At 41.8% G+C, this 16,699-nt stretch overlaps 1 protein-coding gene across 1 annotated transcript in view; it reads right to left on the reverse strand.

Annotated features, from left to right (window-relative positions):
* grid2 (glutamate receptor, ionotropic, delta 2) overlaps positions 1–16,699 on the reverse strand; it is a 543,340-nt gene that overhangs the window by 112,610 nt on the left and 414,031 nt on the right. Inside the window, exon 9 of the mRNA XM_071907238.2 lies at positions 1,097–1,198. Coding sequence (XP_071763339.1) covers positions 1,097–1,198 — 102 coding nt within the window. The remainder of the gene's footprint in view (positions 1–1,096; positions 1,199–16,699) is intronic.

Consider the following 16,699-nt stretch of genomic DNA (forward strand, 5'->3'; position numbering starts at 1 on the left):
GGACACTTCACACTGTTTCTATCTGGAGGCCCTCTAGAAGAGGTGTCAGTCAACTGAAGTAGCACACACACACACACACACACACACACACCTACACACATGCACACACACACACACAGAAGCAGAGGCGAAGAAAACGGAGTGAGTGAGAGCTGAGAAGGGGGAAGCCAGATAAAGAGAGAAAGAGAGGTAGAGAGAAACATATACACCCATATGACCCACCCGACACCAATGATGGGGAGAAGGGGGGCGATGTTCAAAAACGCAGTCCATATGCCCTTCTCTTTGACAATGCTGAAAATCACAGAGACTGAAAAAAAAAAAAATTAAAGAGAAAGAAAGAGAGATAGCCACAAAGATGTCTAGCATTATCTCTTTCTTCTCTCCTTCTCACTTCAAAGGCGGGATATGAAGAATTTACAGCAGTGAATCTTTAAAGCACTCGTGGGACGTACTCAAATCGACGCTGCAGGCGAGACAGAGAGAGCAGGAATCTCGCTATCATGGAGACTCCAACAGTCTCTATCACCCAGCCCTCAAAATGGAAGCTAATGAAATGATAGCTTGGTCCGTTAGTGAGCTCACCTTTTTTTCATTTTCTCTCTCTCTCTCTAAGCTTTCTCTGCCTCTTCCGCTCGTCTCAACACTTTGTTCTCTGTCTCTCTATCTCATCGGTGTTTGTCTGCCACTTTTCATTCTTTCCACCCTTCCCTCACGCAAGCTCTCAAACTATCCTTCTCCTCATCTCCGCAGAGACAGAGTTGAATGACGGGCAGATGGATACAGTAGGCAAAGGGATGGGTTTACAGCAGAGCAAAGGGATGAAGTCTGACATGCCAGAAGTAGTCACAACAGTCCCTCTCTGAGTCTTGGGGGTGAATGGCAGGAAGGTTTCCGAACAGCGAGCACTGAAACAGGTCAAATGAAAGAGTAATCTGACGCTGAATGCTGTTGTCGCACGGAAAACCTTTGAGCTCCAACCTTAGGAATGTTCAGAAAATGGGCCACTTGTCTGGATGGTCTATTGTTGGAGGGACAAAATAGAAATCCCACTCAGAAACACACACAGACAGACACACTGGTCAGCTGTACTCACCAGAACAGTGACGACTCGTAGCACCACTCCTCTCATGTTATTTTCCAGTTTCCTGTCTGTCAGTGTGCCGTTCAAGCCGTGGACTGGGTCCCATGTTGCCAGCTGAAATATGCATGCATGTACACACACACACACACACACACACACATAAAAAGAAACAGTTAGATTCACAATAAATATATGGGCATAGGGTTGGGTTTTCAAAAATGTTGGTTTTCCCAGTTATAAACTTGTTTACATTCAGGCAGAACACACTTGGGTCAAGCTCTCTTTGGCAGGTGCACCTCACCCACAAGATTAACATATAAAGGAAATTAAAAAGTAAAAGTACATCAATACATAAACATAAAAAAGACAGGTAGGGACATCAGTGGACAGTCGGCTGGTAACTTGTAAAACACAAAGAGGAGGGAAGACATGGTGTTAGACAGCATTCATTGTGATATCTATCTGTCTATCTATCTATCTATCTATCTATCTATCTATCTATCGTATATTTTGCTGTCCGAGCCACTAGTATGTCCCACTGTGTGTATGTATATGTCAGTTTATTTTGCTGTGCATCAACTCACCAAGGCTCATCCCTATTGCAGTATATGTAAACGTGCCTGTTATTAAAAGTGATTCTGATTGTCTATAATTCAAAGCTACTTTATGCATCCAGGGCCCGACTTCGATGTCTATCAAATTGCATCATAACCCTCCGGCCCGCTCCCTAGGACCACATTATTAAAGTCCCAAACCATATTTTCTTCATCTATATACTGCCTTCTGCTTTCAATAAAATATTGTTTTTAGCTTCAAAGATCAAACTAGCCGGGTTTCCCTGTAGAGAGAGGCTGTGCAGAAAAGCAAAGAGTGATTTAGCTGTCTGCTATCCAAAGACAAACATACACAACCACGCACACACACGCAAACACATACACAGTTACAAGGCATGGTTTGTGCTTACACACCAGAGGAGCAAAGGGCATGCTGCAGAGAGAAATATGGGATATTGATTTTTTTTCCGAAGCCTAAAGTTACAGTTTAATGTAATTCTCTGTAAATTCTGATCAATTCCTTTCTGGGTCCAACACTTACAATAAAGCCTAGCTGAACTGGCTTCTTTCAGTCAGCTTTTGCATTAGCTCCATCAGCAGCCCAGCAGCCTATATGCTGACAACCCAATGGACAATTGCGGAATAGTCGAAACTAAATAGTTATTTTAATTTCTTTTCTCATACATCTTTCCCAAAATCTGGTATTTATTTAAGGGGGTACCATCATCTCTCTCTGTTGGCAACTGCCTTACACAGTCTATCTGTCTATCTTGCATATTACAACATTCGGTTTGATAAAGAATTTGTCTGTGGCTGTCATTTGAATTTTGATTTTCACTAATTTGCTACTTGTCTATCCGCATTTGAGCACACACACACACACACACGCACAGTGAAGTAGATTGTATCATGTGCTATTCCTGTTTTCAGCCTGAAGGGGGAAGTGTGGAGCTGGAATCTGTGATAGAGTCTCTTACTGCTCCGTCTCTATCTCCCACACACACAATCTGAATCCCTCATTTTCATTCTTTCTCTAGTTAATAACATTTACAAAACACAGAGACATTTGCAAACTTCTATATCTCTGAAGGCTATTTCTCTGAAGATGAACCAACTAACCTTTATTTCAGAACACAGAAGCATTGCTGCTGTAATTGCTGGGCTTTTTGTAGCTCTTTGTCTCTCTCTGTCATAAACTACCTTTCAAAACCAGATCACTCCGGCATTATAGTTTTCCCGCTACGGTCCCTGTCAGTACAACCCTTGATCATCTAGTGTATGTGTGTGTATACGCCCAACCTGCCTGCAACCTGCCTGCAACCTGCCTGCAACCTGCCTGCAACCTGCCTGCAACCTGCCTGCAACCTGCGACCGTCCCCTATTATTATACTGTGCGTGCGTGCTTGCGCTCTTAATACGGTTTAATTGAAGGCTCCGCTGTCCTATACTTTAAAAACTGAGAAAGGGGGTGGATGGAAGGCGAGAGAGAAAGAGAGAAAGGACACACAAAGGAGACAGAGAAAGGACACAAATGAAAGAGCGAGAGATAACATGCACAAGAGCGAGAGAGAGAGACAGAGAGAGAGAGAGAGAGAGAGAGAGTGGCAGCACACAAACAAGAGGTGAACTGATAGATAGTGAGAAGAGATGATGAGAGGCACTTATAAAAGCTGGATTCATAGCACAGCAGCTGTTCTAAGTGCTTGTAAAAATGTGAGCGTGTCTAATCGATAAAACATTAGCGGTGCAGCCGATCGCCACCCAGAGATACTGGGGGGAGGCCAACAGTGCAGGCAGGCTGCCACGCTACATACAAAACTGACCCCACATCCAGGAAACACAAGCCTAAAGCACACATAAACCGTATGTTAAGCCTGTTAGCACTCATGCGGGCACGTACGCACACACATGTACCGCAGGCACACAGACAAAAACATGTAAATGCACATGAGCGAACACACACAGGCACAAACACAAACAAACACAATTGCACACCTAATTATGTATGTCACTTGTATCAATTGTGTATGTACACGTTTTGTAAGCAAACACACAAGGCACAAATGTAAGCACAGGTAGGTCAGCAGACACAGACAGAACAGAAGCACATCTACATGTGAGCATGCAGCAAATCTTTCAGTGTAAATAAATATTTCAGAGACGATTATTTTGAGTGGACAAAGTGTTGACTGGAGAGTTGTTTGTCCACTCAGAGAGCTGATATGGCTCTGGGGCAGCTGTTCCAAACTATTAAAAGTGTTAAATTAACTCTGATGGGTGTGAAGTTATATAAACACCGGCATAGAGTTGGTTTTGTTGTTTTTTACACTCTCAGAGTTACTTTCTGTGCATAAACTCGCCAGGAAGCATGGTACACACACAAACATGTACTTGCAAGCACAGAGGCACACACACACACAAGTCACACATAAAAGAACACATGCAGAGATACGGACACAGAAACACACACACACACACACACACACACACACCTGTGCCCTCTCTTGTCTGTCCTTCAGTAATGTGCCGGAACAGTGCAGGGTCAAGTAAGGAACGTGATATGAAAACTAAGCTGGTAGACTCTGCACACTAAAAGATTATGCATTACAGAAAAACGCCAAGTGTTGCTACTATTTATTTCTCTAGCTATTTTTCCAATAGCTATAAATGAATAAGGGCAATAAAATAATAAAAAAACAAGCATTCATTTAGTAAATCGAATTTAATCAAAATTTCCATGTCAGAAAAGTTTGCTGACTGGGGAAACAGTACAGAGACCAGAATTCTTGATTTTGTGGGACCAGGGGAACTGTTTTGATTGAAAAGTCAAAGCAGGAGTAGATAAATAAAGCATGACAAATGCAAATTGAAGTGGCGTTGTAGAGCAGCGCTCCCCTGTCAGCCTACTGAGTTGTTTACTTGCCGAAAACTTGACCCGGTCTCCTGGTAGTCAGCCTGACTTATGTGTGACAAAACCGTGAGGAAAACATCAACAGTCAAATGTTGGCGAACCTTAGCAATTGCCTGCATTGAGCAGTTTGCATATAAAGCCATTGTGATTGTATACTGTGTATGATTCATATGCACTGACAAATTCATACCATTGCAGTTTTGTTTTGTGGCTGAAATATTTATCAGAAATTTTGGATGGCAGGAAAAAAGAGTAGCTTTTGCAAGTAAAACTTGACTTGTACTGTTTTGAATTGTCGTCTGTTGCCTTTTGCCCTTCAGCTAGACACTTAACCTTGACTCCCCTCGACGGCATCAATACAACAAGAGTTCTTGTAAAAGAATATTTTGAAAACCATGAAGTCCCTGGTGCCTGTCAGACCAGCTATCAGTCAACGTCAAACATCCCTGTTGAGTCTTTGAGTGAGGTAAATCCCTGAGCTAGATTGTTCCAATAACAGACTTAGGAGTCTGAGAAATATAAACCTGGAGAGACTTCACCAACGAACATTCTGTGAGGGCGAGTAATGAAGTTAGTTTCTGATGCTTTTCCCACAGTGTTTAAACAAAAGTCAATAAGATGCAGAGAAACACATCAATGAACATCACAGAGCGCTAGTCAGAGGCTGTCAATCAGGGCCAAGCTGCCTTTGTAGTGTCAAATGCAAATACTCAGTCTCACACACACGCACACACACACACAACCCACAGTTTATGCATTAAAGGCATATTAAGTTAGATTTGTGCTGTCCCATAGCACAAAATTACCATATTATATCTGCAGGGAGTTGATAGGGTTGTTGATCAACACCAATGCCTCAACAATTACTCGCCAAGTGCTAAAATGTCTGTTTCTGGCCCATGCTCTCTGTTTTGGAAACAACCCCCCTCCCATTTTCAACTGCTCAAAGATGGAGAACCGTGCTATGATCAAACGACTCGTGTTGCAACACATTTCGTTCACAAGCAAAAAAAAACAAAAAAAGAAGTGAAAATGTGACGTGATGTATATTTTTGTCCATTACAGTCCACCGTAACCTGTGGCGGAGACGTGTTGATGTTGTTGCAATTCCATGGTCGCCATTAGGGGTCGATAAAAGTCATAAATTACTTAATGTCCCTTCAACATTTAACTCATTTAGCTGACATACGTTTCCAGACCAGCTTACAGCTGTGTGTGGGTTTTCATTAATCATCACACGGGACAAAGAAGGAAAGAGAGAGAGGGGAGAGAGACCGAGTGGAAAGCAATAAGTGAGAATGAAAAGAAAGAGAGCTGAGCTGCAATATTACACCAAAATTGGTTATGCTACACTATCTGAATATCAATATTTCCACTCCATATTTATATGTTTTGACTTTCCTATAACAGGGCAGTCTGATGCAGGCCTGGATGTGTATACTGTATGTGTGAGTCAGGAGCTAAAATGGCAGCCGGGCTAGCAGAGAGGCCCACTGCCTCTCCTTATCTTCACAGCTCCAGATAAAGGCTCATTTCCCCCCAACGGTATGAAATGACTGTGCTGTGTATGTGGATGTGCATTTCTATGTGTGTGTGTGTGTGTGTGTGTGTGTGTGCATGTGCGCGTGTAAGTGAATGTACCGCTGTGTCTAGGCCGTTACCATGTAGACTGAGGCTTCACAACACTGCTATTAGCGTCCCGTAATGCCTTTCTTCCTATCGGTCTAGTGCTACTCTTTTTTTTCTTTCTTTACCTCCCTCTGTTGCTCACTTCTCTTTCTGCTCATTCGGTCTTTTTCCTCTGAAACATTCTTACATTCTTTCATTTCACTGCATTATTTTTCTCTGTCTGTTTCTGGAATGCTCCCTCTCAGTCTCTCCCTCATCTCTTGACAATTTTATCTTTTTTTCTGCAAGAACACTGGAAAATGTCATCTCAATCAGATATAGAGAATGGACACACACACACATACACACACACACACACACACACACACACACACACACACACACACACACACACACTGTATTTCCCAGCACAACAAACAAGACACAATGATGCGTGCCATAGTTGGTAGTCAGCTAAGTAATACATCAGCAAGTGTGTGTCTGGATCGAAAAACCAAAACAAAACAAAAACAAAAAAATCAATGGCTAAAATGACTGGCGGTTTTTGCAATGGTTAACACAAATTGGCTGCGATCTACCTCTGCAATACAGAGGTTGAGAAAACAATGTATAAATAAATGGAGTGCTGGAGGCTGATGTGCCGGGGCTCAGCTACACCTGATGACATTTGGAAACATTTGGATATTCATGTTCAAAGTGACATTGCATCATCATTTTGGAGGTCTACTCTTCCCATGCTTGTCAGAAGTGGCGTGCTGCACACAGCACACACACACACACACACACACACATGTGGGACAGATAGAGAGTTCTCAGCAAATCCCTTGCCAGTGAGTGTGTTTACCTTGGCCTAATAGTCTCATTAAACGAGATGTTGAGATGGGAGTGAATTTAATTCGCTAGTCAGAGACCAGGGTCATCATCATCAACTATTTTTCAATCAAGCCAGCTAACACATGAACTAAGGCTATATGGACTGTGTTACAGCTGAAAGACTGCATTGAAACTGGAGTGTATAGACTCTTTGAAATGAAGGACTGAAGCCTATTACCTATAACCACAGTGAAGTCTTTCAGAGCAAAGATAGTTAACTGTATATCAAAACTTTGTGATGTGAATGATACAATACAATTGTGAAAAAAATATTAAATTATTGTATTTACTCAGACTGAGGTTTAACACTTTCACTTCCAAGAAAGATCAGTAAAAGCTTTATATAAAACATAATATTCAGCCCCACCACCGCTGCTGCTGCACACATGCATGCACACACATGCCAACCCCGGTGAATCAAGGCTCCCCCACATCATGAATCCCAATTTAATCCCTGCATGTATGTGTTTGTGCAGTGTTTTCCTTTAACTTATAACAGAGCAACCATGTCCCAATAGCAAAAACAATAGCCTGAAAAATGGTTCTTAGCTTTAACTAAAAAAAAACTAAACTAAAAAAAAAAAAGAATAGCTACAGTAGGTGAAGCAAAACTAATGCTTCACACATGCACTCCACAATACTCACACACACACACACACACACACACACACACACACACACATACACTTGGGTGCTGGGATAACTGAAGCTAAACCAAAACAACACAGACCAGTGAACTCTAGCATGGTGTCCTGCTGTTTTGCTATGCTAAGCTAACTCAGCTCATCATAGACAAAGAAAACTTGCATAGATTTCCAACAGGTGGGAAAAGACCAGTGAGCCGAAAATAGCTCTCCTGCTATGTCTTGACATGCTAAACTAACTCCGCTAGCCACACACAGGAAGATGCCATGCTAATGTGCTGAGGGCTTTCAAACAACTTCAAAACTATCACCAAACTTAAAGTGCCCCATGTTAAGGAGAAAATATACTCTCAGGCTGTTCCTATGATTGATAAAGTTCAATATTAGTGAAGTTGAGCGACTCTCCCAAAGCTGGAATTCAAAAATCCAAGACTAATGATGACTCAAGTCATCAAGAAACACTTTGGGGCATTAAAATGTTTTTACTATCATCATTTGTGTTCCTTTCTTCAGTCATTAGAACGTGTCATCACAACTAATGTGATGGCAATAAAGTGAAAGAATCCAGCATGTAGCATTGTTAAATTGTGGCTTTAATGTTTCATGTGGCTCTCAGGGGGAATCACTGTTGCATCTGTACTACTAACAGATATTCAAACAAACAATATGCAATGAGTAAGTGTTGATTTATTCATATCACTCTCACCAGCAGCAGATGCTGTCATTTTGCCAAAGTGATGAGTGAGATTTTGTATATCTCCCAGCAGGGCGTTATGTTTTCATCATGGCTTGATGTCGTTCACATTGCTCATTGTTTCCTCTAGCCATTTGTTTACATTAACTTAGGCTTTTTTGAAAACTTTGCAGCTAAGATTTATGTTTTACTTCTCCAGGGAACTCCAGGGAATGATGTTGTTTTTTACCTGTGGAATAATTGGCCCACCTGCCTTTTGTGGGCCAAGTACAGTGCACTTCTGTCAAAAGAATGAGTAAACACATGCTTTGAATTGGTATTTCAGTAATTAAGCAAGGTTCTGCCCGGATCAATATAACAGTGAATGGCATGTTTTTTTGTTGAACAGAAGAAAAAATGCAATGATGGAGAGATTGTGGGTTCCACGTCGATAAATTACTTTGGCTCCGTTCAGGGTTCTGTCAACACTAAGCTGTATGTCAATGTGGACCTGGCTCACACACACACACACACACACACACACACTCACAGGTGACTTGCTCACAAAGCAGATGGTAGGCTACAGTGTGTGTATCTAGCACCGTTTGGCCAGAGAGGTACTGTATATTACTATAACACTGAAGAAAAAAAAACAAAAAAAAAACAGTGGTTGTACTTTGATCACCTCCCCACCCCCACCACCTGACACACACACACACACACACACACACACACACACACACACACACACACACACATAGACCTCGGGGGCTTCAAGGAAGTCTAAGCACACACATTTAAAAGTAATTGGACCATCGACCGGCACTGTGTGGAGGCCAGAACAGTCATTTACTGTTACAACAAACCCTTTCACTCTAGTGAATCCACCCACACACACACACACACACACACACAGACAAACCAACACACACCTACGAACACACAACAGAGTAGAGCATGCCATGTCCTTTACTCTACCCTCAATGGCACCTCACAATCACAAAGGAGTGATTCAAGGCTTCATGCATCTCTAACTTTCTCTCCCTGTGGCAAACAAATCAAAGCGCACTGTGCAGCAAACTGTGACTTTTGGTCTGATAGTTACATACATGACGTGTACTGATTCAAAAAGATCGATACCAAGCAACATTGTGAAGCAATGGAGCTGGGCATGTTGCAGGCAGCGGTAGTAGGGATCAGCAACTGGGACAAAATCGATATGCAGAGTGAGTTGTGAGGAGTAAAACTATGAGAAAAGACTGAGTAATTGTTGTCACAAACAGCCACCTGCGTTGCATCAAAATATTGCTTGTGGGGAAAAAAAGCAACCTCCCAAGAAATTGGACTTGGGCGACTGCCATATTAGCCGCCACACCTCCCCTCACCCCAACCCATTAGTTCCACCACCGGAGAGAAATTTGATTTTGGGGGTTCTCATGCAATGCAATATTGAGCTGTTAGTGTATAGGCTACTCTTATCTCCTACCAGTCTGTCTCCCTTCTCTTCACCAACAGCCACGGAAAATGCCATTTGATTTTTCAGCCCTCCATTCAGAAGCTATCTATCTATCTCTTTTCTCTTCGCTAACCTTGTTTCATCTGCCAAACAGTGGCACGTCTGCCATTCCAGCTTCTCTCTCTCTCTCTCTCTCTCTGCTACTGTCCTCTCTGCCAAACACTCATATGTCTGCCATTGCAGCAAAGAGACAGTAACCAGGCAAGCACACAGACGAGCTACAGAGCAGTTTCACTACTCCTGCCTCCCTCCCTCCACACCCCCTTCTTTCCTCTGCTGACTAGCAACATGTGTGTCAGTGCGGCCTCCAAGCAGCTTGCAGGCCGAGCCCCTGAGAATCATCAGTCCTCAGTCTCTCTTTCCTTCTGTCCTCTTCCCTCTCTCCCCTCCTTCAGTTCCTCTTTCCATTCCTCAACCCTTTTCCCTGTCCCTCTCTCTGTGTCTCTGCCCCCTCCCGTCTCTCTCCTCATCATCTGCCAGAGAGGGGACAGCTTGTTGCAGCAAGCAGTCCCGGCCGCAGTGAGCACAAGTATCAGCGCTCTGCACCACCAGCTGCCTAATATCCACCGTACAGCGAGTGTGTCCATCCACCCTGCTCCCGCCAAGAAAAGTAGTTCCCCTCGTACCAGATAGCTATTCTATTCTATTCTGTTCCTGCCCTTTTGACTCACTATTTAAACAAATCATCTCTTTTTTTACTTGATGTTTTTGTTGAAAGTTGTTAAAATGATGAAATCGTAAAATGTAGAAAATAAATATACCCTATTACAATCATTGTGTCTTTGATGATGGAACTACTACCTGGAAAGCAATTATTTTTGAAAAAGCCACTTAGGCTAGGTTCTGCCCCACTGCTTGCTTCCCTTACAAAATTGGATTTCTGGAAAACAATTACGAGAGCAAAAGCGAGATGAGGAATATTGCCTGCAAATTACTGATAAATTGTATAATATGTAAGCTATTAATGTAAAATTAAACATAATCAATTGGAATGAGTTGTTTTTCAACAGGGTTGCATTATCTTTTCAATGGATAAAACCCCCTAAAACAAAACAGTTTTGACCTTGGAGGGGTTGAATTGACACATTTAAAAACACAGTCCCACAGAACCTAAGAAAGTGTCATTGGTGGATGCTTGGAGACTCTCTCTGTCTCTTTCTCTCTCACACACACACATACACACACACACACACACACACACACACACGTCTATGAATCTGAGTGTGTACACACACTCAAACACTCAGAAGAATGGGGAGAAAGAACATAGAGGACTTTTTAAGTCGAGAGTGAAGATGGAGGGAGAGGAGGAATTGGAGGGAGAGGAGGAATTCACAGAGGAGATAGAAGAAGAAAACCTGTAGTGTACATAAACAGAACGGAAGAAAAGTACAAGCTAAATTCACATTTACTGTTTCTGTAATCTGGGATAGCTCCATGAGTATTTGTGACCATGAACAGGTCTCTGGAAAAACTAAAATTTAGAGAACCAAGACTATAAACTGCAGTGTCATGAAAAAATGCTTTCTTGAGCTGCTCCACTGACAATAGTAGGGTAGGGATTTGACTACTGCTTTGGGTATATTTCATGGTAATTCTGAACAGTCCTGAACAAGAAAAGAAACGTGGGTACTGTTACTCTCATTTGCCCATTAACTGTCGATGGAGGAGCTCCACAAGGTAACATTTGATGACATTACAGATGAGGCTTTGCTCTCATGGTGTCTTCACTTTTTCGTCAATTCTCATTGGATTGGCCAATAATATAAGAAAGACTGACGGCCCGATTCAGACTAATTATGTGGGACTTATGCAGCTTGAGATCTGCATGTGTGAGCTGTTCTTATCCTGACTTGGACAATGTGCTCACTGAGTATTTGGGGACTCCATTAGCTTGCGCACAGGGCAAATCAAAACCTTGGCTTCTTTGTTGGAAAATTTGGCCATGGATTTTTCTCCATTTCATGTTTGCTGAGGCATTGCCTATAAATAGCATCCACCTTTATTTCAGATTTGTTTGGGATGGCGACGCACAAAGATTGAATTGGAAGTCCGCCCTTAGAAATGAATTGGACAAAAGCAAAAGATATTTTACCAATTCTGAGGTCATTCACTGCAGGCTATTCTGTATTTTTGCCTACAAGAACTCACAGAAAGGATTTTTAAAGCCTATCAAAAACAAGTTTTATATCTAAAGATACATTTCTTTATGGCTTTCTATTCAACTCACCAACATGCCGCTCTCCAGTTATATTGCTCATTGAAAATCTGAAACACTTGTTATGGCCAAGTATGCATGACATGCTCACTGAATGTTCATGGAATATTATCTTCCTGTTCCTAGAAATTTGTTATGTGCGCTTGCCGCCCTGATGGTCAGTTGTGTACAGTTGATGGCACCGATGATATTTGGAGAGCCCACAACAAGATGCAATCTGTCCACCACATATAGTATATATACTCTTTGCTGTGTTTGCTTATTCCTGTTAAGAACTGCAGCAGGCAGCAGGAGAGAGAGACCTGAGATATTCCCTGTCTGGCTGACCATGATCCAAGTCTTATCGATGTACAAAATGCTGAATGTGCAGGGCACCTGTTAAGCTCAGCGAATTTGAATGATCTTTTGGCACCGTCCATGTGCCCTCTAATGCTGTCTCTTTTGATGATCCATTAGAAAAGAACAGAGGCTGATTTCACTGATTAGTGAAATCAGCCTCCTCTCTGGTTGAGGATGGGCTAATCAGTGAAATCAGCTGCTCTAGTGTTTGATTGGAATGAAAGGCGGCATACTATTGGTTCGCGATGGCACCTGGTAGAGAATTACGACCTTAGAAATTCAACCGATCTGTGCGTGAGCTCAGTGTGACTCAGTGCGGGGATAAGACGAGAGAGGAGACAGCCTGTGCGTAAAGGACATTCCAAGCATTCCGTGAAAGATTTCGTGGACTGAGTTTATGATTTGTTTTTGCTTTTTTTTTTTTTCAAGAGAAACAAAACTGTCACTATCTCACCTTAAAACTATGGTGCATGAACTAGAAAAAGGTAGAAAAGAAGAACAAACTGAGCTCTCTGGAGGCCGATGGATGTGCCTTCATGCACACAGGTGGTGAGCAAACGAGAGGAGGGAGAGAGGCCAGGAGGGAGGAGGAGGGGGAAAAAACAAATAAAAACAAAAAGGAGAGAGAGAGTTGGAGGACCTGAAGTAATAGAGTGTACATTTGACTCTGCCAGATCACTCATACTCTGTGTTTCTCTCACTCACTCACTCACTCACTCACTCACTCACTCACTCACTCACTCACTCACACACATACACACACACACACACACACACACACACCTTACAGTTGATTCAAACTGATCATTACAACAGCGACAACAAGCAGCTCCGTTCTGATTTCCCAGCTGAGCTGCAAGCTGTTTTATCGCCTGCTTGAGCTGTTGGGAGGATATCTGTTGTGTGTGTGTGTGTGTGTGTGTGTGTGTGTGTGTGTGTGTGTGTGTGTGTGTGTGTGTGTGTGTGTGTTCGTGTTTGTGTGTGTGTGTGAGAGAAATGGAAATATGGGTGTGAGGAAAGACACAAGGCAATAGTGTTTTAAATTATAATAATAATAATAATATTCCAACTTTCTTCCAAGTTTCTGCTTTAATTTACTTTAGAATACCAAACTTCAAATAAGTAAATATAATTAGGTAAATATACATAATTAAATTATTTAAACACTAGATTATTGTTTAATTTATTTTCTGTCAGCTTTTAATTGAATTAGGAGGGAATGTTTTATCAATTATTGTCTTAATAAAAAACCAATAGAGTTCATACATCTCTTCCTATTCAATTAACCTCTGTGTTGGAGTTGTGGTTGGCAAATGAAAATAAATTTGTTTGTGTTGCTAGATAAATGTGTTCTATGGACATCTGCTGTCATGAAAAAAAATTAACATTACAAATTAATGATAAGGTGTTTATATAGTTTGTGTGTGTTTGTGTGTGTGCTCCCCTTTCTTTCTGTCTGTCTTCTCTGTTCTCTCTCTCCTGCTGTCTCACTATAATATAGGCTTGCTCTTAGATTATGTGAGAGACGGGTAGTGAGAGAAAGACAGGCAGAGAAAGCAGCAGAGAGACAGAAAGAGAAAGGCTGAGAACAGCTGGTGAGCAGAGACAGAGAAAGAAAGAGAGACAGCGTTAGAAAAAGAGCGGCAAAAATCATTTGAAAGAAACTTGTTCTTTGTCACTGCTTGCATTGTCCCCATAGGAAAATGATGGTGAGAGAAGACATAGAATACAAAGATGAGGGGATTGATGGAAGACTGGTGAAAGATTGTGTAACCAGTGGGGAATACAGGTTTTGACCTGACAGAGGTTACCCATAGTTCTTAGCGGGAGGAAAAGTTCTCTACTTTTTTTTGTCTTCTTCTTTTTGTCTGTCGTCAGTCACTTTCAATCACTTCCCTTCCCTTCCAGTCTTTCTCCGTGAGTGTCGGTCTGTTTGTAGGGATTAATGCAGGCATGTGTGCACATATGCTTCTCTATGTAGGTCTCTCTCTCTCTCTCTCTCTCTCTCTCTCTCTCTCTCTCTCTCTCTCTCTCTCTCTCTCTCTCTCTCTCTATTAAAGTGCTACCTTATTCTAGTGTGACAGTTAATATTTAACCCCGTGGCTTGGTAAGTGCAAACTACAAACACACATCCGAATGCAGAAGCTCACACACTAAAACTACACGCATGTCTACAAATGCATATACATCTGCACATATACCCACCCACATTAATGCACACACACACGCACACACACACACACACACACACACACACACACAAACAAGCCACAAAGTGAATCCATAGGGACTGTTAAGTGAAGCACAGCAGGAATAATCCCAAACCATTAAATACCAGTGAGTTATAAATTATACACTGACATACATGTGAGGTTGTAAATTATGCATGCATATATGCGCTGACATATGATAATGGGATGTAATGTACAGTTTGTCTTAGAATTGCAGTTTTTCTTCTCAGAGGACATTTTCAACATCATTTTACTTGATTTTTTTTTTTTCGATCCATTTTGTTAAGCAATATCTGACAAAATTTAACATACTTTTAGGCAGCTAACCCAGGAGCCCAGACAGTATTTCATTCAGCCTATAATGCAGGAACCTTAGCTCAGACACCACAGGCAATACATCTTCATGTCAAATTCATCGGAATAATTAGAGCATCCATTTGAATCTTCTCAGCGCACGTTTGGATCCCAACCAGGACGTTGTGAGACGCTGTCGTAGAGAGACACAGATGGTAGAGCCATCGGTATCCTGCAGAAACTTTTTTGGGATTCTTCATAAAACTCACTGACAGACCAAAGGGTTTGAGACCATCGGAGTAGAGCGTTTTCTATTCGAGACCATACCAGGTCAATTTTATCGTGTCTGTATTCTTTTTTTCAGCACCACTGCCCCGTTTGATTGTATATTGGGAAGGCGATTCATAAAAGCGCCCGGCAGCAGGGGAAATAAAAACACCAAAAAAAAAACCAACCTCCAGCTCCTCTGCTGTTTTAGTCAGACAGAATATTACTGCTTTTTGTGAAATAAATGGTCAACATGAGAAATGTTTTGATATTACAAGTGTTCCAACAAATTATGTTATAAGGTGTCGTAGGACATTATGGTTCTCTAGGAACACATGAAAATATGTGTGAGTTATGCAGGTGAAAACTTATAATGTCTTTGATGCTTTGTCATGTCCACAAGTGAAGTTGCACACAGGCATGGAAAATCAGTAGAGTATGTGCTGAATATGCAGCACCTAATTAGCACAGTACTTCCATTTGCTGTCATCTGCCGTTCCTCATAACAGGACAACGGTAATCTTTCTCCATCGTGGCATTCACCGCAACGATAAATTCAGGAATCAGTTCTAATTAACTGGCTGATTTTGCACGACGGAATACAAATACTGTTGTGTGTTATTAATAATCCCTTTGATCTTCCTTTTTTTTTTACCTGGAAGCTGATATTGTCTCCCATGTGTGGAACAATTAATCACACTAAAACCACTAGTACTGATACAGTATTTATGTTATAAATTACAAACAGCAGTGGATTTGTGTGCAGATGAACAATCTTAATATCCACTTAGAAAACAGTGGGGAGAGGGCTTCCAAATTTGGCGGGGTGATGAACACTGTATAATGCAGCTATCGTCTTTTGCGGTTTCATGTGCTTTTGTTGATTTGCGCTTATTCAACTGGAATAAATGTTCATCTTTTGAATCTAAGGCGAGTCCAATCTCTTTATTATGTTTCAATTTTCATATCCACAACTGTTAACTCCTGCATTTAACCCTAAATGTTGTTTTTTAAATGCCGTTAATTTCTCATTCAAGTCCTGTAGTGTTGCCAAGAAAAAAGAAAATAACACCAGGCAAGTCAACTTACAACACAGCTTCACTCAGATGCTTAGCCAGTCTGTCAGCCAGTCGGACAGCCAGTCAGTTCACTCAGCCTGGTGGACAGTCAGTCAGCTAGCCAGCCAGTCAGTCAATCAGTCAGTCAACTAGCCAGTGAGCCGGTCACTCAGTCAGTCAGTCAGTCAGTCAGTGAACCACTCAGTCAGTCAGTCAGTCAGTCAGTCAGTCAGTGAACCACTCAGTCAGTCAGCAAGTATGACTCAGTTGTTGAGACTGTGACAGAGAGACGGATGTTTTGGTCTGGAAGATAGCTGACTTCTGGGTGTCATGTACTGTATCTCTGACACTGACAACTTTGGTCTGTGGGAATGTGTGTGAGTGTGTGTGAGTGTGTGTGTAGCATGC

Source organism: Centroberyx gerrardi, chromosome 8 (genome assembly GCF_048128805.1).
Source record: "Centroberyx gerrardi isolate f3 chromosome 8, fCenGer3.hap1.cur.20231027, whole genome shotgun sequence".
Classification (NCBI taxonomy): domain Eukaryota; kingdom Metazoa; phylum Chordata; class Actinopteri; order Beryciformes; family Berycidae; genus Centroberyx; species Centroberyx gerrardi.